The 23,147-nt window shown below is 50.0% G+C and overlaps 1 protein-coding gene across 1 annotated transcript in view; it reads left to right on the top strand.

Moving 5' to 3' along the window:
* The window catches only part of CTNNBL1 (catenin beta like 1), an 83,968-nt gene that overhangs the window by 22,336 nt on the left and 38,485 nt on the right, over window positions 1–23,147 (top strand). The window contains exons 2-7 of the mRNA XM_075347544.1: window positions 2,992–3,153; window positions 10,894–11,000; window positions 11,094–11,235; window positions 12,100–12,195; window positions 12,284–12,377; window positions 15,076–15,167. Of these exons, the coding sequence (XP_075203659.1) occupies window positions 2,992–3,153; window positions 10,894–11,000; window positions 11,094–11,235; window positions 12,100–12,195; window positions 12,284–12,377; window positions 15,076–15,167 (693 nt within the window). The remainder of the gene's footprint in view (window positions 1–2,991; window positions 3,154–10,893; window positions 11,001–11,093; window positions 11,236–12,099; window positions 12,196–12,283; window positions 12,378–15,075; window positions 15,168–23,147) is intronic.

Genomic DNA, 23,147 nt, shown 5'->3' with positions numbered 1-23,147 from the left:
AATCCATCCTAAAGTAAGCAGGTTAAAGTTCTGGAGCTGATTCCAGGTGTGGCATTTGCATTTTGAAGCTGTTGCTGTGAACCCACAACAGGCGGTCAAAGTAGCTCTCAATGGAAGAGAAATAGACAATCATTAGTATGGGGGGGGAAAAGGGAAGAAAACAGAGAGATAGCAGAAATGTTCGGAGTGGTCAAATCAACAGTTTGGTACATTCTGAAAAAAGAAGTGTGCACTGGTGAGCTGGGATCTCAAAAAGCCTGGAAGTCCATGGAAGACAACAGTGTGAGATGATCACAGAATCCTTTTCATGATGAAGAAAGTCCACATCACAACATCCACCCAAGTGAAGAACACTCTCCAGGAAGTAGGTGTTTAGTATCGAAATCTACCATAAATCAAAGCAAATATAGATGGTTCACTACAAGGTGCAAACCATTAATCAGCCTTAAAAATAGTCCAGATTAGAAGCTAGCCCAGTTCTGGAAAAGCATTTTTTGGACGGATGGATCGAAGATCAACCTGTACCAGAATGATTGGAAGAAGAAATTATGGAGAAGGTTTAGAACGGCTCATGACCCAAAGCACACCACATGGAGGAGGCAGCGTGATGGCCTGGCCTGCAGGGCTTCCAATGGCACTGGGTCACTAATGTTTATTGATGACGTGACTGAAGACAGAAGCAGCCGGATTAATTCTTAAGTGTGCAGGGCAATACTTTTAGTAGGAAATTAACTATATTCCTTGCAGCAGTGTTCAGTTTCCAGTCATAGGGGCAGTGCCAGCGCGGCTTCAGTCACTGCTCAGTGTATAGTGAGTGGCGGCTGTAACCGCGCCCTTCACACTGCAGTTGACAGTCAGTGCCGGGCTTTAAACCTGAATGTCTACACTTCAATTGTATCTCAGTTGTTTCATGTTAAATAATGCCATGCAGAGCCCAATTATGAAGATTCGGTCACTGTGCAAACATTTCTGGACCTAACTATCTCACTCAGGGCAGCGAAAATGGATTATAGAAATTCTAGGACGAAACATTAACCTTTCTGGGTTTACTGCAGACCCTTTATCAGTAAATGTGATTCTAAAGCATAGGCATACGCAGCCAGGGCATAAGACCCACAAAGTCGGAGCACTGGAATATCATCTGTTCTGCACAGCCTCGAAATCTGTCTTCTCCTCTGTCTCCAGAAGATAAGATTGGTCTTTTCGTGTAATTAATAATTTTAATTAAACCCCATAAACTAGCCTCAGAGCAGGGAGATGAGCGGACAGAGGGGATCCACTTACACACCAAATCCCAGTACTTCATCCGCGCGCCAGTGTAAGCTGGCAGGGCAAGATTAGTGACTGTCTAACGAGGGCCATGAATTATTAATTGTCAAATTACCATTTGCATCCAGAACAAGCTTGGTCTTGCTCTGTAACCCCACACCACACATTTGATTGCTCGCACTTAGCGTTCAGCTTTGTTATTCGGGCCGTGTTGAATATTAAACGGCTTTTCATTGCTGCTTTATCGAACTGTTTGATGTTTGTCTTGTCTCCATACCAGAGCTATATGTGCCATGCATAGCAATGTAGCGTGGGCACGAAATATCAGCGGGTTGCATAAGGTTACGTTCCCACAATGAGTATTTGGGGAGTTTTTCACGTTGCAGATTTTTTTGCGCCTATTAAATAAATTGGGTTATTTGCATTTATTTAAATTTCTTTTTATTGCGTTTTTGACTTATTTTTTTTTTGTCTCTTGTTGGTATGTCGTCTTTTAAAGCTTGTTTTTGATACTTTCTGGTTTTTGGCTTTGACAAAACCTTACTTGTATGCGGATTGCATTCGTTTTTATGCGTTTCCACAGCGGAAAATGCAGTAAAAATTAATTTGCTTTTTTACCTGCGGATTTTGCGCTACTAATACAATTCTATGGGAAATCCACATCTAAAACTCAGCGTATCTGCAAGAGAAATTGACATGTTGGGGATTAGAAACCCGAACCGCAGCTCAGAGTACATTGCGTAAAGAAGCACAGTTGGCAGAAGATTTCTATAAATCCCAACTGTAAGACACTGCGTTTTTGAGTCCGCAAAAACATACAGCATCAAAAACTCACCAAAAGCTCATCATGGCAACTTAAAGCATCACTCCATGCTGGAGTAGCACTTTAAATGTAAGTCCCCTGAATTATACTCTACCGGCGGCTTCATCCTTTTTGGACGCCGCTCCAGTCCTGCGGCGCCATCTTGTACCCGTAACTACTGACTGCCTGGAAGTCAGAAGATGTGGCGCCATCTTGTACCTGTAACTACTGACTGCCTGGAAGTCAGAAGATGCGGCGCCATCTTGTACCCGTAACTACTGACTGCCTGGAAGTCAGAAGATGCGGCGCCATCTTGTACCCGTAACGTCTGACTGCCTGGAAGTCAGAAGATGCGGCGCCATCTTGTACCCGTAACTACTGACTGCTTGGAAGTTAGAAGTTGCGGCGCCATCTTGTAACCATAACGTCTGACTGCCCGGAAGTCAGAAATTGCATCAAAAGCACTCCATACAAGTCTGAGAACCAGAACGAGACCCTCATAGACTTGTATTGTGTTGTGACCTCCAGCGCGCTCCAGGAAACACTGGAACTGCCAGCAGCTCAAAAATCGCCAGACACCGACCGGAGCGGCGCTGGAAAAAAATGATGATGGTGGCAGGTAAGTATAAGATAGGGAACTTTCATTTAAAGTCTGCTCCAGCGCTAAAATTAAAAAAAAATGCTCCAGTGGTGCTAACCATAGACTAAGGTATATATTGTATATATGGCCATACATGTGCGCAGATCCTGTATGGCGACACATGGGACTGCCATCTTGACCCATGGACACTATTCATTATCTATCATCTATTCAATGTTATTTAACCGTCCCTCTGTATTTAAATTTGCATTATGGTTTAATGATAATAATATGCAATTAGGTTTAATGATGATTTTGGTTTTCTCTCATTTTTCCTAAGCCTGACAGAGGTGCTAAAAGAGGGAGAGAAGAGGACCCAGATGAGGTAAAACCTTCCAGAAAAGAGAGGGCTGGTCGGAACTGGGCCCGAGATGAAGATAAGGCACCACAAGAGGATGAGCGGAAAACGACTGATGGAGCGGGTAGCACTGATGATGATGAAGTGAGTAATGGATTTTGGTGACTCCCAACTTTATATCCGAAGGTGGACCCCTGACAAGCGTTTCCTCTCCTGTTATACCGTGAATGCCAGTGGTGCGGTAAAGCCTCTTGCAGTACGGATGAATACAGCATTTTCTAATTGGATTTTAACCCTGGAAGGAACAGGGAATTCCTTGGTGGCGGCGGGGGGAGGGGGGGGGGGGGTTGGGGATTTGTTTTTGTTTTTATTTTTGTTGGCAGACATATACTTGTCTGTAATTTTGAATGATGCAATTCATTTTATCATGAAAAAAAATTCCAAGTGAGATAAAAGGGAACCTGTCACCAGGTTTCTCCCTTATAAGCTGCGGCCACCACCAGTAGCCTCTTATATACAGTATTGTAGAATGATATATATAAGAGCCCAGGCAAGGCTATCTAACATAAAAAAGACTTTTATTATACTCCCCTAGGGGGCAGTCGGGTCGCTGCTCATGGGTCTGGCGCCTCCTCCCTGCGGCGATTGCCATCCTTATTCTCAGACCCATGTGGATGACACGTCCTACGTTATCCACTCAGGCCAGCATTGCTGTCCGTAATTCTCTCTACCCTGCTCAGGGCAGATCAAAGTATTGTAGTGCACATGCACAGGCAGTCTTTAACCTTTCCTTGCGCCTGCGCGTTGCAGTACTTTGATCTACCCTCAGCCCAGCAAAGAGAAGTGCGCCTGCGCAGGAGCACATCGTTGGCTTGTGTGGATCACGTAGGACTCATCATGCACACTGGGCTGAGGAGGAGGACAGCAATTGCAGCAGAGAGGAGGCGCTGGACCGACAGCAACGACACCCATCGGACTGGATCGCCCCCTACATGAGTATAAAGGTGTTATTTACGTTCTATACAGCGGCCTGGGCTCTTGTATACAGTATTCTGGAATGCTGTATATAAGAGCCTACTGGTGGCGGACAAAGCTTATAAGGCCTAAGCCACACGGCGAGAAAATCGGTGCGAGTGGAGTACGAAAAAACATCGCACTCCCCTCGGACCAATTCTAGCCTGTGTGACAGCACACATGAGCGAATATTTTCTCAGCCCTAATCGGACCGAGAAAACGCAGCATGCTGCGGGTGCAATGCGATCCAGGTTTCTCTTGCACCCATTCAAGGGAAAAATTGCACTGCACTCGTGGTACACCGGTGTACCACGCGTGCAGAGCGAGAATCACAGTAGCCGGCTACGGAGGAGAGAGGGAGAGAAATCCCTCCATCCCCTCCTCCGTTCCGGCCCGCCCCTCTGCAGTGCTGGTCCGCCCCCCCCGCATCGCCGGCCCACCCCCCGCATCGCCGGCCCACCCCCCGCATTGCCGGCCCATCCCCCGCTGCTGAGGTCCGCTTGCAGGGTCGGACCTCAGACGCAGGCACACTCGCATGACACTCGGCTCCTGCTGTGCTGCCAGCGCGAGCCAAGTCTCATGCGAGCATCGCAGTAGTGCCCCGTGTGGCCCCAGTCTAAAGGACAGTCTGTTGACAGATCAGGTCACATGCTTTCTGAGACTGACGGGATTACTAGAAGATGAAGTTGGCGGTGGGTAAGAATTACGAGTAGGGTCAGGGATCTTAGATTAAAAGCACTACTACAGTGGTAAAATAGAAATAAAACAAAAATGCTGTAGTGGTGATTTAGTTACATATTGTAATAGATTTTATGAGTTTTCATACCATACATGTTTGATTTTTTGGACTGGGGAAAACTGGTAATCTTTAATTTTTGTATTTCTTTATCGTTCCTTTGGGAGACCCAGACCATGGGTGTTTAGCTTCTGCTTCCGGAGGACACACAAAGTACTACACTTAAAAAGTGTAGCTCCTCCCTCTGAGCTTATACACCCCCTGATGAGCAGACTCAGCCAGCTAGTTTATCGCTTTGTGTTCAGGAGGCATACATCCACACATGCACTCTCATATGATTATTCCTTTTGGAATGAGATTGAAGAGTGGGGTCCACGTCTGGACCCCCGGCATGTCCCTTCTCACCCCACTGTGTCGGCGGTGTTGTAAGGTTGATTCCTAGGCTGGAGCCTTACATGCCGTGCTCCTTCACCATCCCTCCTGGGCTCTGGCTTGAAGTGGGAGCCAGCACGGTCTCCATGCTTGGCAGGAGACCGGTCTCCATCCGCAGCCCTTCAGGACCCTGCTGGACCGGAGCACTCATCCCCAGGGACTTGGCCCTGCGTCTCAGCAAGCTAAGTACCTGAGACGTTTAGTTTTCGGGGTCCCTGTACTTTATTGTTGTGGGAGAGTGTGCTTATTGTGTTTTCTGACATTTCCGGCGGGTTCTCTAGCTGTCGCCTGAGAACCGCACCGATGGTGCCTGCGCGTCGGCCGCGCCGCTCAAATTTAGGCCCCGGCTTCGCCGGAGGCCTACTTTCTGTTTCACTGCCCTCGCATGTCACTCATTCAGAGGGACAGGCTCGGCTCCGCCCGGCGGCCGTTCTGTACAGGGGAGGGACACTCCCCACTGCAGTGTGTGTCCCCTCCCCTGTAGGTCTCTATGGCCCTCCAGATCCCGCTCCTCAAGCAAGTCCCGCCCCCTCTCTTCGCTCCGGCGGCCATTTTCTCAGCGTTCTCTCTGTGATCAGTCATTGCAGCGCTGGTCTGCAGCATCTCTGCTGAGGTGCTGTGCTTGAGGGTCCGGGCTTCGGGATCTGGAGGGCACACAACACCGCTCCAGCGGTCTGGTAAGCCACAACCGGTCTCCGGTTGTGGACCTCTGTATATACTCTCTGGGGATCATTCTCTGGCAGAGCCCCCACTCCAGCAGCATGTCTCACACGAGGAGCAAGGCTCCAAAGCTTTATTCAGTATGCACTGCATGTAAGCTCCTGCTGCCTGAACCGAGCATCTTCCCACATTGTGATGCCTGCTCTAACCTGGCGGTGCCTCAGCCTGGAGTCTCACCCCCAGTGGTCTCTCAGGCTGCTCCTGCTCCTGTGGCTGAACCCCCGGCTTGGGTAGAATACTTTTCTAGGTCTATCTCCCAGTCTTTTGCTGACTCCATGGGACTTCTGTCCAGGACTTTGCTGAACATGCATCAGCCCCCTTCACAGGGTGCCCCTGCTGCTAGGGGTCTCTCAGGACCGGAGCTCACAGAAGATTCATCATCTGGTCCCAGACCCCGTCCTCCTGAGAAGAGACGCAGGGTTCCCTCTCCTTCCTCGTCCCGCGGCTCTGATTCAGGAGCTGACTCGCAGGATGAGGAGGATGCCTTTACGGGGGGCTCGGAGGTTAACTCCATGTACCCCATTGATCTGTCCGAAAGTGACTCAGATGTTAGTGATTTGATTGCTTCCATTAATTCTGTACTGGATCTCAATCCGCCAGTATCAGAGGAGCAACCCTCTCTGGCAGAAAAGCACCAGTTTACCTCGCCTAAGAGAGTAAAGAGTGTGTTCTTTAACCACTCCAGTTTTCAGGCCGCTGTGACCAAGCCCAGGGCCTGTCCTGACAAACGCTTCCCAAAGCGTGGTTCTGATGAGCGCTTTCCCTTTTCACCTGAAGTGGTCAAGGAGTGGGCTCATTCCCCAAAGGTAGACCCCCCGGTGTCTAGACTCTCAGCCCGGACCATTGTGTCGGTGGCTGATGGCACCTCCCTTAAGGATTCCACTAACCGCCAGATTGACCTTCTGGCCAAATCCGTATATGAAGCGGCGGGGGCCTCGTTCTCCCCGACTTTTGCAGCAGTGTGGGCTCTCAAAGCCATCTCTGCTTCTCTAGAGGGGATGCATTCCCTCGCCAGGGAATCTATGCCCGAAATGGTTGCCTTAACTTCCCAAGCTTCAGCTTTTTCATCCTATGCCATGGCTGCCATGCTGGAGGCTTCTCACCGCACTGCGGTGGCTTCGGCTAATTCCCTCGTTATCCGCAAGGATCTTGTGGCTTCGAGAGTGGAAGGCAGATGCTTCTTCAAAGAAGTACCTTGCTGGGCTCCCTTTTGCTGGGTCCCGGCTGTTCGGTGAACAGCTGGATGAAATTATTAAGGAAGCTACTGGCGGGAAGAGTACTTCCATGCCACAAACCAAAACCAGGAAGCCTGTCCAGGGTAGGAATCAGTCGAGGTTTCGTTCCTTTCGTTCCTCCAACTAGTCGTCCTCTAAGCCCTCGGCCTCGTCCACTAACTCGGCCAAGGACCAGAAATCCAACTGGCGCCCAAAAGCGCGTCCACAGAAGACCGCAGGAGGTGCTGCCGCTAAGGCAGCCTCCTCGTGACTATCTGTCCGCGCCAGCAACGTCCTTAGTCGGTGGCAGGCTCTCCCACTTTGGCGACGCGTGGTTTCAACACGTCTCCGATCAGTGGGTGAGGGATATCATCTCCCGCGGCTACAGGATAGAATTCTCTTCCAGCCCGCCAAACAGATTTTTTCTCTCAACTCCCCCCTGCTCCAAGGCCGCCGCCTTCTCGCAGGCCGTGGCATCCTTGCAGGCCAACGGAGTAATTGTACCAGTTCCCGCCCGGGAACGGTTCAGAGGTTTCTACTCAAATCTCTTCCTAGTCCCCAAAAAGGACGGTTCCTTCCGGCCCATCCTGGATCTCAAGCTTCTCAACAAGCATGTTCAGGTGCGGCACTTTCGCATGGAGTCTCTGCGATCAGTCATTGCTTCAATGACCCAAGGGGATTTCCTGGCATCCATCGACATCAGAGATGCCTATCTGCATGTGCCAATTGCAGTTTCACACCAGCGTTGGCTACGTTTTGCAATCGGAGAAGATCATTTCCAATTTGTGGCTCTCCCCTTCGGGTTGGCCACGGCCCCTCGGGTATTCACCAAGGTCATGGCAGCAGTGATTGCGGTCCTGCACCTACAGGGGTTGGCAGTGATTCCTTACCTGGACGACCTTCTAGTCAAGGCTTCATCCAGCGCAGACTGTCAGCGGAGTGTCTCGCTCACTCTCGCCACTCTAGCCCAATTCGTGTGGCTTGTCAATCTTCCCAAATCCTCTCTGACTCCGACCGAGTCTCACGTACCTAGGGATGCAGTTCGAGACTTTGCCGGCACTTGTGAAGTTGCCCTTAGTCAAACAGCAGTCCCTCCAACTGGCGGTGTGCTCTCTGCTGAGGCCCCGCCGTTATTCCCTCAGGCGCCTGATGCAGGTGCTGGGTCAAATGGTGGCGTCAATGGAGGCTGTTCCCTTTGCCCAGTTCCATCTGCGTCCCCTGCAGCTGGACATTCTCCGCTGTTGGGACAAGCGGCCTTCCTCCTTACACAGGTTAGTTGCTCTGTCGCCACAGACCAGGAGCTCTCTTCAGTGGTGGCTTCGGCCCCTCTCTCTGTCCCAGGGGCACTCCTTCCTGGCCCCGTCCTGGGTGATCCTCACCACGGATGCCAGTCTATCCGGCTGGGGAGCGGTATGTCTCCACCACAGAGCGCAGGGCACTTGGACTCCGTCCGAGTCAGCCCTTTCGATCAATGGGCTGGAAACCAGAGCCGTGCTTCTGGCTCTTCTAGCTTTTCGCCACCTGTTGGCGGGCAGGCACATCCGAGTCCAGTCAGACAACGCGACAGCGGTTGCCTACATCAATCACCAAGGCGGGACACGCAGCCGCCTGGCAATGTTGGAGGTACAACGCATCCTTCAATGGGTGGAGGACTCCAAGTCCACCATATCCGCAGTCCACATCCCAGGCGTGGAAAACTGGGAGGCAGATTATCTCAGCCGTCAAACCGTGGACAGTGGCGAGTGGTCCCTGCACCCGGCAGTGTTTCAGTCAATCTGCCGCAAATGGGGCACTCCGGACGTGGACCTAATGGCATCCCGTCACAACAACAAAGTTCCTGTTTACGTGGCTCGCTCCCACGATCCTCAGGCATTCGCCGCGGACGCTCTGATTCAAGACTGGTCCCAGTTTCGTCTGTCCTACGTGTTTCCCCCTCTAGCTCTCTTGCCCAGAGTTTTGCGCAAGATCAGAATGGAGGGCCGTCGAGTCATCCTCATTGCTCCGGACTGGCCCAGGCGAGCTTGGTACCCAGACCTGCTCCATCTGTCCGTAGAGGTGCCGTGGCATCTCCCGGACCGTCCAGACCTTCTCTCACAAGTTCCGTTTTTCCGCCCGAATTCTGCAGCTCTCAAATTGACGGCATGGCTCTTGAGTCCTCGATCTTGACGGCTTCTGGTATTCCTCCGGAAGTCATCTCCACTATGACTCGGGCCCGTAAGTCTTCCTCAGCCAAGATCTATTACAGGACTTTGAAAACTTTCCTGTCCTGGTGTCGCTCTTCCGGCCATCCTCCTTGGCCATTCTCCTTGCCGACCCTTCTGTCCTTTCTACAGTCCGGTCTGCAGCTAGGACTGTCCCTCAACTCTCTCAAGGGACAAGTCTCAGCTCTGTCAGTGCTGTTCCAGCGGCGTCTCGCCCGGCTGGCTCAGGTCCGCACCTTCATGCAGGGCGCGTCTCACATCATTCCGCCTTACCGGCGGCCCTTGGATCCCTGGGACCTTAATTTGGTTCTCACGGTTTTGCAGAAACCCCCCTTTGAGCCTCTTAGGGAGGTTTCTTTGTTTCGTCTTTCACAGAAAGTGGCCTTTCTGGTGGCCATAACTTCCCTCAGGAGAGTCTCCGATTTGCTGCGCTCTCTTCGGAGTCACCTTTTTTGGTTTTCCATCAAGACAAGGTGGTTCTCCGTCCGACTCCGGACTTTCTTCCTAAGGTGGTCTCTCCCTTTCACCTTAACCAGGACATTACTTTACCTTCCTTCTGTCCGGCCCCTGTTCATCGCTTTGAAAAAGCGCTGCATACTCTGGATCTGGTGCGTGCTCTCCGGATCTATCTGTCTCGCACCGCTGCTCTTAGGCGGTGCACTTCTCTTTTTGTGCTAACCACAGGTCGGCGCAAGGGCCTCTCTGCTTCTAAGCCGACCTTAGCCCGTTGGATTAGGTCGACCATTTCGGACGCCTACCAGTGTTCTCAGGTGCCTCCCCCGCCGGGGATCAAGGCACACTCGACCAGAGCTGTCGGTGCCTCTTGGGCTTTCAGGCACCAGGCTACGGCTCAACAAGTCTGTCAGGCTGTCACTTGGACTAGCCTGCATACTTTTTCAAAGCACTACCAAGTGCATGCTCATGCTTCGGCAGATGCGAGCTTGGGCAGACGCATCCTTCAGGCGGCTGTCGCCCATTTGTGAAGTTAGGTTTTGCCTACTTCTTAGTTTTTTCTGTTTATTTCCCACCCAGGGACAGCTTTGAGACGTCCCATGGTCTGGGTCTCCCAAAGGAACGATAAAGAAAAAGAGAATTTTGTTTACTTACCGTAAATTCTTTTTCTTATAGTTCCGTATTGGGAGACCCAGCACCCTCCCTGTTGCCTGTTGGCAATTTCCTTGTTCCGTGTGTTATCACCGGCTGTTGTCATGGACAGAGTCTCCGGTTGTTCCGGTTCTTGCTCTGTTTTACTTGTCCTATTCTCCTTCAGCTTTTGCACTAAACTGGCTGAGTCTGCTCATCAGGGGGTATATAAGCTCAGAGGGAGGAGCTACACTTTTAAGTGTAGTACTTTGTGTGTCCTCCGGAGGCAGAAGCTAAACACCCATGGTCTGGGTCTCCCAATACGGAACTATAAGAAAAAGAATTTACGGTAAGTAAACAAAATTCTCTTTTTTCTTTTTATATATTTTTAAAAAGTTATTTTGTTTTACTTCTCTAGACTAGGACATTTTGTGTTTTTATAGGGGAGATTTATTTAAAGGGTGCTAATTTTTTTCCTTGTTAGGTGGAGCCCCTCGATGAAAGTGCAGTGAAGAGGATGATTCTGACTTTTGAGAAGAGATCATATAAGAACCAGGAGCTGCGTATTAAATTCCCAGACAATCCCGAAAAGTGAGTAAACCTTTACCTTGTGTTATATCTCAGCCTTGTGGATCTGCTGACTTGTACTCCGTGTAACCAGGCTCTTTCTCCTTACACGGTCAGGTTCATGGAGTCTGAGCTGGACCTGAACGACATCATACAAGAGATGCACGTGATCGCCACTATACCAGATCTGTATCACCTGCTGGTGGAGCTTAATGCCGTGCAGTCTTTGCTTGGATTACTGGGGCATGAAAACACCGATATCCTTTCACATATAGTGACTTTTTCAATAAGCTGTGCATGCAATTACTTTGGATCTGGAATATAGAGGATGTTGGCTCTGGCACAAATCTTCTTTTTTTTCTTCCCATATCTGAGTGAAAATGATTGTTCATCATCATGATCACCTCTAAAAAACATAGAATGAGCTGATTACTTCCTATGGAATTGACTTAGGCATGCATCATGGTTGTCAAGATGGAAACTGATGTGAGTCAATTTGTTCTGTGGTTAACATTAAGTAATATGGCGGTGGAATAAAAATTTGGGTTATTTAAATAAAGGGGTTATCCACTCTTTCATTTTTTCCTATAAGTGCCATTATAGTAGCGCTATACTTGCCTTCCCCAGGTCCAGCATTGAGTATTAGCCGCTGCAGTCAATGACTGTTGTCGACAGCGCTGGCGTGACGTTGGCAATGCTGCAGACAACTGCGCTCTGTGCCTCGGCCGATGTGGAGCAGCCAAGCTCATTCATTGGTTGCCATGCTGTTAACCCAACATTGACAGGGGAAGTAGGGGCTGAAGCGTAGAGCCGTAAATTTTATTAAGAAGAAAAAAAAATAAAAATATATATAATATACACAAGTTTTTATCTTTTACGTTGACTTTCCATAATGCTTGTTACTTGCGTTGCGCTCGTCGGAGCTTCTGATTTAGCTTGAAACGAGTATTTGAACATTTTAGTGCTCGCCCATCACTAGTAATAATGGCTCCCATTATATATTGGGCACTATGAGAAATCTATAAAGTATAATGAACAATTGCGGATATTGGCATTTCCCTTTATGCCTAATGTCTGACATCATGACCTCACTGCAGAACATTTTTTCCTTAGCGTGCCACATGTGTGTATTGCTGTGGTTGACCTGCTGCAGGAACTGACGGATATAGATATATTACATGAGAGCGAGGAGGGAGCCCAGGTCCTTATAGACGCACTGGTGAGTAATCCAGTAGGAACAGTTTACTGTATTAGTAGGAATGCAGTACTGCTTGTATAAAAGTGGAGTTGGCTTGGCTAATCCTCAGGTGGAAGGACAAGTGATCGCCCTCCTGGTGCAGAATCTGGAGCGTCTTGATGAAACTGTGAAGGAGGAAGCAGATGGCGTGCACAATACTCTTGGTATGACTTCAGATAAAAATCTGTGTGGGTGCTCGGCTTCCTTCAATACTTATCAAAGCTATGGCTTGTATTGAGCTGTATACCAATGGCATATGACCTAAACAGTCACCATGAATGTCACAAGAATATATTGAAAAACTGTGTAACTTCACAAGAATATTCTTAATTTGCAGAGACTATAAGGCTATGTTCACACACTGCGTTTTTTACCTGCGTTTTGGGTCCGTTTTGGGTCCGTTTTTGCTGCAGAAATTTCTTGAGAAATTCTTGTAACCTTTCTGCAGACATTCCCCAGCAAAACCTATGGCAAAAAAAATTAGCTGTGCACACACTGCGTTTTTTTCTTAAGAAAATTCTTTCAGTAGATTTTCTTAAGAAAAAGAATGAGCATGTCACTTCTTTTCTGCAGCTAACTGCGTTTTTTGCCATAGATAATTGGCACAATAACGCAGGGAGCAACCAGCGGTAAAAACGCACCAAAAACGGACCGAAAACGCACCAAAAACGCACCGAAAACGCGGCAAAAACGCAGGTGCGTTTTTGGTGCGTTTTTTAACACAGGTGCACTCTTAAGAAATTTCTTAAATTTCTTAAGAAAAATCATTTTTCTAGTGTGAACATAGCCTAAAAATCCTTTAAAGAGTAACTGTCTTTTTATTTCTTAAATCAATAGTACACATGAGTATAAGCAACATTTTAATATATCTTATCAGAGAAATCTGCTTCTTTCTCCTCGTGGACTGATATTTGACACCTAAATTAGGAGTGAATTCTGTAATCAGTAAAGACAGACTTTCCCATTATGGAGATAGGAGAGGACAGTTGGTGCTTTCACCATTTTCTAGAGGGAAGATCTAGAGGCAGACAGACACTCTGCTGATAGTTGTGCTAGTAGAGTCTTGGCAGGAAAAACGCTGCGTAAAATATATGCATTTTTGACGCATATTTCTATAAGTTTTAAGGTTTTTTCCCCTTTCATTTCAATGGGTGAAAAACGCATCAAAAACTAAAGCTAAAAGATCGACATGTTGCAGATTTGAAAAACGCTTTAAAGGGAACCGGTCACCAGATTTGGCGACTATAAGCTGCGGCCACCACCACTGAGCTCTTATATACTGTATTCTAGAATGCTGTATATAAGTGCCCAGGCTGCTGTGTAGAACGTAAAAAATAAACTTTATAATACTCACCTAGGAGGCTGTCTAGCCCAATGGATGTCTCTGCTCTCCGGTCCAGCGCTTCCTCTCTCCGGTCTGGTACCTCCTCTCTGCTGCGATCTCCATCCTACTTCTCAGCCCAGTGTGGCTGATACATCTACGTCATCCACACAAGCCGACATTGCGGTCCTGCACAGGCGTGATTTGATCTGACCTGCTGATGGCAGATCAAAGTACTGTAATGCGCAGGCGCGAGGAAAGGTTAAAGACCGTCCGCACATGCGCACTGCAATACTTTGAACTGCCCTCAGCAGGACAGATCAAAGTGCGTCTGCACAGGTCCTCAATGCCGTCTTGTGTGGATGACGAAGGACGTTTCCTGCAACCAGGCCTCAGCGGAAGGAGGACAGCGATCACTGCAGGGAGAAGGCGCCAGACCGGAGTGCAGTGACACCCATTGGACCGGGCTGCCTCTTAAGGTGAGTATTCTAAAAGTGTTTTTTACGTTTTACACAGTGGTCTGGGCTCTTATGTATAGTATTCTAGAATGCTGTATATAAGAGCTCCGTTGTCATAGCTTATAGTCGTCAAATCTGGTGACAGGTTCTCTATAATGGTTAAAATCTACAAGTAAAAATTAAGTAGCATATGCATGAAATTTTATTGATACTGCAGCATGTGAATAAGGATTTATAATTTTCCATAGAACTTTGTGTGCACCAACTGTGACCTCCTATCTCAGTAATGAGAAAATCTGCATTCACTGAAGACATATTTTACCTGTGAGTTGAGAATTTTCAGAATGAATGATGAGTCCAGGAGGAGAAAGAAGCGGATTTCTCTAATGAGATATATATTACAAAGGTTATTTACACATATATTATTGATTTATGGAAAGAGTGATGATTACTCTTGAAGTTATTAACTTCTCTAATATATATGAATATCTCAGATAGCACATATGTCTGTAATATCCTTTGATTAAGCTAGATATATCCCCGTCCCCAATTAGATGGAGACTTTGCATGAACTGACTTTAAAGTTAAATTCCACTTCCAAATCCTTCCCACAAATGAGAAGGAGAATAAAGCTCCTGTTTACTGTCCTCTCTGTACTCTGTGGATACCACGCTGTATCTAAGTGGTTAGACAGAGGGGAATGTGCCCCCTCGGTCACCCCCATCCCCCCTGCAGTGTGATCCGATCTTGGACACATTTTATGACTATATACTGGGAATTGCTTACATGACCATTCCTAGGCAATGTGGTTATAGGTTTGCTGACTGAGGAGATATCGTGATTTAGCTTCTAGGACACTAGACATTTGAGACGGGGAGGTAATAGTCGTTTTCATCTTGTACGCTATCAAAGTGGGAAAAAAATGACAATGGAGACTGAGCCTGTGTTAGCTGTACAGTGGAGTTATTCGCAGTGTGTATAGTTTTGTCTCCATTACTGCTTCATTGAGAGAAGAGGAAATTAGATGGTGGAAACATTATTGATCTTAAAACAGCACAAGTAATGTCCTTCTTCTCCCCTTAGCAATCATTGAAAACATGACAGAGTTTCGCCCGGAGATATGTTCTGAGGCAGCTCAACAAGGATTACTGCAGTGGCTGCTGAAGAGGTTAAAGGTAGGTGGGAAGATCACCTGGACTCTTGGCTTCTCGCTAGACATGAAGGCCATTATGCGTAGCAGAAGGAGGCCATACCTATAAGTCTGTTAAGGCCATCATTTAAGTCAATGTATACTGCCCATTGCACAGCAGGTACAGACTGATGTAAAACAGTCCATGGTCCATAATACACCTATGTAATTCTGTACTGTAAAGGTTTTTATGCTACATTGACACATCCACAGCACACAGACCCATAGAGTTTAATTGACATCCATTTTGGAAACCAATCCATTTGTCCAGAGTGTTAGGCTTGGCGCATGTCCTGTTCTCATCTGTTTCTCTATTGCTTCATTGGGGAACACTGGAGACCATGGGTGTTATGCTGCTGCCACTAGGCAGCTGACACTGCAAAAATTAGCTGATCCCCCAGCAGTATACACCCACCGACTGGCACGGAGATAATCTGTTTTAGCTTATTATCAGAAGGAACAGTGCCCTATGCGCGCCACTAGTGTGCAATTTACCTTGCACCTGTGAAGTGTCCATTATGTTGAGAGGCTTGTCTGCATCCTGTTTGTGCATAGATGTGCTGGCCTGGGCTAACTGGACTGGTTGCCCTCTTTTCTGCTGTGAGTATATTAATTTTTTGGGGGAGTTTTTATCTCCTCTTTTTGTTGCTATTTTTGATATTTATCAGTGTAGAGACCTGCAAGTATGAGGATCCGTGATGAGGATTGCAGGCTTATATACATTGGCCAATTTACTAACTAATACCTCATATATATTTTATATATTTCTTCATCGTTCCTTATGGGAGACCCAGACCATGGGTGTATAGCTTCTGCCTCCGGAGGAAACACAAAGTACTACACTAAAAGTGTAGCTCCTCCCTCCGAGCATATACACCCCCCAGATGACAAATCCACCCAGTTCAATGCTTTGTGTTCAGGAGGTCACACACACTCATGCATCCTCTGAATTTTGATTTTTGATTTCAAAGATTTGGAAGAAAAGCGGGTCCAATCTGGACTCCCGGCATGTCCCTTCTCACCCCACTGTGTCGGCGGTGCTGTTAAGGTTGATTTTACAAGGCTGGAGCCTTCACATGCCGCGCTCCTTCACCATCCCCTGAGGCTCTGGCTTGAAGTGGGAGCCATCACGGTTCTCACTGCTTTGCAGGAGACCGGTCTCCATCCGCAGCCCTTTCAGGATCCTGCCGGACGGAGCGCTCGTCCCCCAGGGACCTGGCACCTGCGTCTCACAAGCTAAGTACTGAGATGTTATTACCACAGAAAGTGGTCTTTCCAGGGGTCCCTTGTACTTTATATATTGGGGAGAGTGTGTTATATGACTGTGTTAACATTTCCGGCCGGTTCTCCAGTTTTCACTGGAGAACCGCGCCGATGGTGCCTGCACGCTGGCCGCATGTTTAAATCTAGGCCCCGGCTTCAGTTGCGGCCTACTTTCGGTTTCACTGCCTCTGCATGTCAGTCATGCAGAGGCACAGTGCGGCTCCGCCCAGCGGCTGTTCAGCACAGGGAACGGACACTCCTCACTGAGGAAAGATTCCCTCCCCTGTATGCCTCATTTGCCCTCCGGATCTCGCTCTCAGAGTAGGCCCCGCCCCCTCTCCTCGCTCCGGCGCCATTTTATCAGCGTTCTCAATGTCTGCATAACCACATTGTGACAAATGGGGGCCTGGGCTGGGGGGATCTGGAGGGCACAGAGATGTCTCTATGTTAAACGGTCTGGCAAGCCACAACCTCCGGTTGTGCAGCTGCTTATATACTCTGTTTATATACTCTGCTGGGGGTCATTCTGGACAGAGCTCCCACTTCTGCAGCATGTCTCACATCAGAGCAAGGCTGCAAGGCTGTTCTTATTATACACTGCATGTAGACTCGTACTGCCTGTACCGAGCACATAACCACATTGTGATGCTTGCTCTAACATAGTGGTCCCTCAGCCTGGAAGCTCATCAGTGGTCCTTCCAGCTGCTCCGGCTCCGGTGGCTGAACCCCCGGTTTGGGTAGAATCCCTCTCTCCAGGGGACAGCTGTCCCGGACACTGCTAAGCATGCATCAGCCCCCTTCTCAGGGCGCTTCTGCTGCTACGGCTCGCTCAGCAAAGCTCACAGAGGATTGTTCATCTGGTCTCAGTCCCAGTCCTCCTAAAATGGAGACGCAGGGTCCCCTTTCCTTCCTCGTCCCGCAGCTCTGATTTACGAGCGGACTCGCAGGACGAGGAGGATGCCTTTACTAGGGGCTCGGACGCTACTTCATGTATTGATCTGTCCGAAGGTGACGCAGATGCTAATGATTTGATTGCGTCCATTATATTTGTACTGGACCTCAATCTGCCTGTATCAGGGGAGCATCCCCCTCTGGCAGAAGGGCATCAGTATACCTTAAGAGAACAAGGAGTGTGTTCCTTAACCACTCCAGTTTTTCAGGCCACTGTGACCAAGCCCAGAGCCTGTCCTGACAGACGCTTCCCAAAGCGTGGTTCTGATGACTGTTTCTCCCTTCCACCAGAGGTGGTCAAGGAGTGGGCTCATTCACCAAGGGTGGACCCTCCGGTATCTAAACTTTCAGCCAGGACAGTTGTATCAGTGGCTGACGGCACCTCTCTAAGGATCCCACTGTCCGCCAGGTTGACCTTCTGGCCAAATCTATATATGAGGCGGCAGGGGCCTCGTTCTCCCCATCTTTTGCAGCAGTGCGGGCTCTCAAAGCCATCTCTGCTTCTCTAGAGGAGATGCATTCCCTCACCAGGGACTTTATGCCCGAAATGGTTTCCTTAACTTCCAGGCTCCAGTCTTTTCATCCTATGCCATGTCTGCCAGGCTGGAGACTGTCACCGCACTGCGGTGGCCTCGGCTACTTCCCTCGCTATCCGCAGGCTCCTGTGGCTTCGAGAGTGGAAGGCAGATGCTTCTTAAGAAGTTCCTTGCTGGGCTCCCTTTTGCTGGGACCAGTCTATTCGGTGATCAACTGGATGAAATTATTAAGGAAGCTTTTGGCAGGAAGAGTACTTCCATGCCACAAACCCAGGAAACCTGTCCAGGGCAGGAACCAGTCGAGGTTTCGTTCCTTTCGTTCCTCTAACTGGTCGTCCTCTAAGCCCTCGGCCTCGTCCACTAACTCAGCCAAGGTCCATAAACCAACTGGCGGATGAAGCCGCGTCCTCAGAAGTCCGCAGGAGCTGCTGCCACCAAGGCAGCCTCCTCTTGATTATCTGGCGCGCCAGCAACGTCCTTGGTCGGTGGCAGGCTCGCCCACTTGGGCGACGTGTGGTTTCAACACGTCTTCGATCAGTGGGTGTGGGTTACCATCTCCCACGGCTACAGAATAGAATTCTATCCAGCCCGCCAAACAGATTTTTTTCTGTCAACTCCCCCCTGCTCCAAGGCCGCCGCCTTCTCACAGGCCGTGGCATTCTTGCAGGCCAGTGGAGTAATTGTACCAGTTCCCGACTGGGAATGGTTCTGAGATTTCTACTCAAATCTCTTCCTAGTCCCCGAAAAGGACGGTGCCTTCCGACCTGGATCTCAAGCTTCTCAACAAGCATGTTCAGGTGCGGCATTTTTGCATGGAATCTCTGCGAAAGGAGATTTCTTAGCATCCATCGACATCAGAGATGTCTATCCGCATGTGCCAATCGCAGTTTCACACCAGCGTTGGCTACGTTTTGTAATCGGAGAGGAACATTTCCAATTCGTGGCTCTCCCCTTTGGGTTAGCCACGGCCCCTCGTGTATTCACCAAGGTCATGGCAGCAGTGGCTGCGGTTCTGCACCTCCAGGGGTCGGCAGTGATTCCTTACCTGGACGACCTTCTAGTAAGGCTTCATCCAGTGCAGACTGTCAGCAGAGTGTCTCGTTCACTCTCGCCACGCTTGCAAGTCCACTCTGACCTCGACCCAGGAACTTACGTACCTAGGGATGCAATTCAAGACTCTGCTGGCACTTGTGAAGCTGCCCTTAATCAAACAGCAGTCCCTTCATCTGGCGGTTCGCTCTCTGCTGAGGCTCCGCCGTCATTCCATCAGGCACCTCATGCAGGTGCTGGGTCAGATGGTGGCGTCAATGGAAGCGGTTCCCTTTGCCAGTTCCATCTGCGTCCCCTGCAGCTGGACATTCTCCGCTGTTGGGACAAGCGGACCTCTTCCTTGCACAGGCTGGTGGCTCTGTCGCCACAGGCCAGGAGCTCTCTTTAGTGGTGGCTTCGGCCCCTCTCTCTGTCCCAGGGACGCTCTTTTCTGGCCCCGTCCTGGGTGATTCTCACCACGGATGCCAGTCTATCCGGCTGGGGAGCAGTGTTTCTCCACCACCGAGCACAGGGCACTTGGACTCCGTCCGAATCAGCCCTCTCGATCAATGTGCTGGAAATCAGAGCTGTGCTTCTAGCTCTCGTAGCTTTTCTCCACCTGTCGGCGGGCAAGCACATTCGAGTCCAGTCAGACAACGCGACAGCAGTTGCCTACATCAATCACCAGGGCGGGACTTGCAGCCGCCTAGCAATGTTGGAAGTTCAACGTATCCTTCAGTGGACGGAGGACTCCAAGTCCACCATATCCGCAGTCCACATCCCAGGCGTAGAAAACTGGGAGGCAGATTATCTAGCCGTCAAACCGTGGACAGCGGCGAGTGGGCCCTGCATCCGGCAGTGTTCCGGTCAATCTGTCGCAAGTGGGGCACTCCGGAAGTGGATCTAATGGCATCCCGGCACGACAACAAGGTCCCGGTTTACGTGGCTCGCTCCCACGATCCTCAGGCCTTGGCGGCGGACGTGCTGGTTCAGGATTGGTCCCAGTTCCGTCTGGCCTACGTGTTTCCCCCTCTAGCTCTCTTGCCCAGAGTCCTGCGCAAGATCAGAATGGAGGGCCGTCGGGTCGTACTCATCGCCCCAGACTGGCCTAGGTGAGCTTGGTTCCCAGACCTGCTCCGTCTGTCCGTAGAGGTGCCGTGGCATCTCCCGGACCGCCCATACCTTCTCACAGGGTCCGTTTTCTGCCAGAATTCTGCGGCTCTCAGATTGACGGCGTGGCTCTTGAGCCCTGAATCCTTACGGCTTCAGGCATTCCTTCCGAGGTCATCTCCACTATGACTCAGGCTCGGAAGTCTTCCTCGGCCAGGATTTACCACAGGACTTGGAGAATTTTCCTGTCCTGGTGTCGCTCTTCCGGCCATGCTCCTTGGCCGTTTTTCCTTGCCGACCATCCTGTCCTTTCTACAGTCCAGTCTGCAGCTAGGACTGTCCCTCAATTCCCTCAAGGGACAGGTCTCGGCTCTGTCAGTGTTGTTCCAGCGGCGTATCGCCCGACTGGCCCAGGTGCGCACCTTCATGCAGGGCGCATCTCACATCATTCCGCCTTACCGGCGGCCTCTGGATCCCTGGGACCTTAATCTGGTCCTCACGGCCTTACAGAAACCCCCCTTTGAGCCTCTTAGGGAGGTTTCGTTGTTTCGTCTTTCACAGAAAGTGGTCTTTCTGGTGGCCATAACTTCTCTCAGGAGAGTCTCTGATTTGACTGGGCTCTCTTCGGAGTCACCCTTTTTGGTTTTTTCACCAAGACAAGGTGGTTCTCCGTCCGACTCAGGGCTTTCTCCCTAAGGTGGTGTCTCCTTTCCACCTTATCCAGGACATTTCATTGTCTTCCCTTTGTTCGGCCCCTGTGCATCGCTTTGAGAAAGCGTTGCATGCTTTAGATTTGGTGCGGACGCTCCGGATCTATGTGTCACGCACCGCTGTTCTTAGGCGGTGCACCTCTCTTTTTGTGCTGACCACAGGTCAGCGCAAGGGTCTCTCGGCTTCTAAACCGACCCTAGCTCGTTGGATTAGATCGGCCATATCCGATGCCTACCAATGTTCTCAGGTGCCTCCCCCGCCGGGGATTAAGGCGCACGCGACCAGAGCTGTCGGTGCCTCTTGGGCTTTCAGGCACCAGGCTACGGCTCAGCAGGTCTGTCAGGCTGCCACTTGGTCTAGTCTGCACACCTTTTCGAAGCACTACCAAGTGCATGCTCATGCTTCGGCAGATGCGAGCTTGGGCAGACCCATCCTTCGGGCGGCTGTCGCCCATTTGTGAAGTTAGGTTTTGCCTACTTCTCAGTTTCTGTTTATTTCCCACCCATGGACTGCTTTGAGACGTCCCATGGTCTGGGTCTCCCATAAGGAACGATGAAGAAAAAGAGAATTTCTTCATCGTTCCTTATGGGAGACCCAGACCATGGGTGTATAGCTTCTGCCTCCGGAGGACACACAAAGTACTACACTCAAACGTGTAGCTCCTCCCTCCTAGCATATTCACCCCCTGGTAGCCAGTCCTAGCCAGTTTCAATGCTTTGTGTTCAGGAGGTCACACACACACATGCATTCTCTGATTTTTGAATTTTTGGATTTCAAAGATTTGGAAGCAAAGCGGGTCCAGTCTGGACTCCCGGCATGTCCCTTCTCACCCCACTGTGTCGGCGGTGCTGTTAAGGTTGATTTCTTTATCGTTCCTTATGGGAGACCCAAACCATGGGTGTATAGCTTCTGCCTCCGGAGGACACACAAAGTACTACACTCAAACGTGTAGCTCCTCCCTCCGGGCTATATACACCCCCTGGATGACAATCTACCCAGTTCAATGCTTTGTGTTCCAGGAGGATCACACACACTTTCATTTTCTGATATTTTTTTCATTTTTATTTTAATTTTAAAGATTTGGAAGAAAAGCGGGTCCAGTCTGGACTCCCGGCATGTCCCTTCACACCCCACTCTGTCGGCGGTGCTGTTAAGGTTGACTTATAAGGCTGGAGCCTTCACATGCCGCGCTCCTTCACATCCTCTAAGAGGCTCTGGGTTAAGTGGGAGCCTCCACGGTCCTCTCTGCTTGCAGAAGACCGGTCTCCATCCGCAGCCCTGTCTGGTTCCTGCTGGAAGGAGCATTTACCCCCCTCTCCAGGGACATGGCCCTGCGTCTCAAAAGCTAAGTATTGAGACGTTTTTCAGGGGTCCCGGGTACTTTTATTAGGGGGACAGTATGTGCTTTAGCGTTACTGTAAATTCCGGCCGGTTCTGGGGATTTCCCCTGAGAACCGCGCCGAAGGTGCCTGCTCGTCGACCGCATTTTAAAATCTATGCCCCGGCTTCAGTTTGGGCCTAGTTTCGGTTTTGGCTTCTCTGCATGTTTTGCATACAGCGCCGCCCACCGCCCGACCAGCAGAGGGGAGGGCACTCCTCTCTGGGGAGATGTTCCCTCCCCTGTATATCTCCCTGTATCTCTCTGCCCTCCGTTTTTCCCGCTCTTGGGCTTATACACGCCCCCCCCTCCTTCTCCCAGCGCCATTTTCTCAGCGTTCTTACACTGGAAGGCGCTGGATGCTGCAGCTGCATTCTGTTAGGAAGGCTGACGCTTCACAGGGGAGCGGTGGAATCCGGAGGGCACACAGAGAGCACGGGCTGGTAAGCCACAACCTCTGGTTGTGGACTTTTATTACACTCTCAGGCATTCTACAGGAGTGTATTCTGGCTGCAGAGCTTCCTCCTCAGCAGCATGTCTGTCACTAGGAGCAAGGCTGCAAACATGTACGCTATATGCACTGCGTGTAAGCTCATTCTGCCAGAGCCAAGCACATACCCACATTGTGATGCCTGTGCTAACATGGTTGTGTCTCAGCCTGGAGCCTCCGCAGGGGCCCCTCCGGCTGCTCCGGCCCCGGTGGCTGAACCCCCGGCTTGGGTAGCATCCTTTTCACAAGCTATTTCCAAGTCTTTTGCCGACTCCATGGGGCAGCTGTCCCGGACACTGCTGTCCATGCATCAGCCCCCCTCTCAGGGTGTCTCTGCGGCTCCGAGCTCTGCAGAGCCCTCAGAGCATGTCCTAAGACCCCGTCCCCCTAAACGGAGACGCAGGGAACCTTCTCCTTCCTCGTCCCACGGCTCTGATTCACAAGCCGAGGTGCAGGGCGAGGAGGATTCGCTTACTGTGGGCTCAGACGCTGCCTCTA

This window comes from Anomaloglossus baeobatrachus, chromosome 5 (genome assembly GCF_048569485.1).
Source record: "Anomaloglossus baeobatrachus isolate aAnoBae1 chromosome 5, aAnoBae1.hap1, whole genome shotgun sequence".
Classification (NCBI taxonomy): domain Eukaryota; kingdom Metazoa; phylum Chordata; class Amphibia; order Anura; family Aromobatidae; genus Anomaloglossus; species Anomaloglossus baeobatrachus.
Note: the sequence above shows the minus strand (reverse complement) of the source record. Positions and strands in the feature narration are given on the sequence as shown.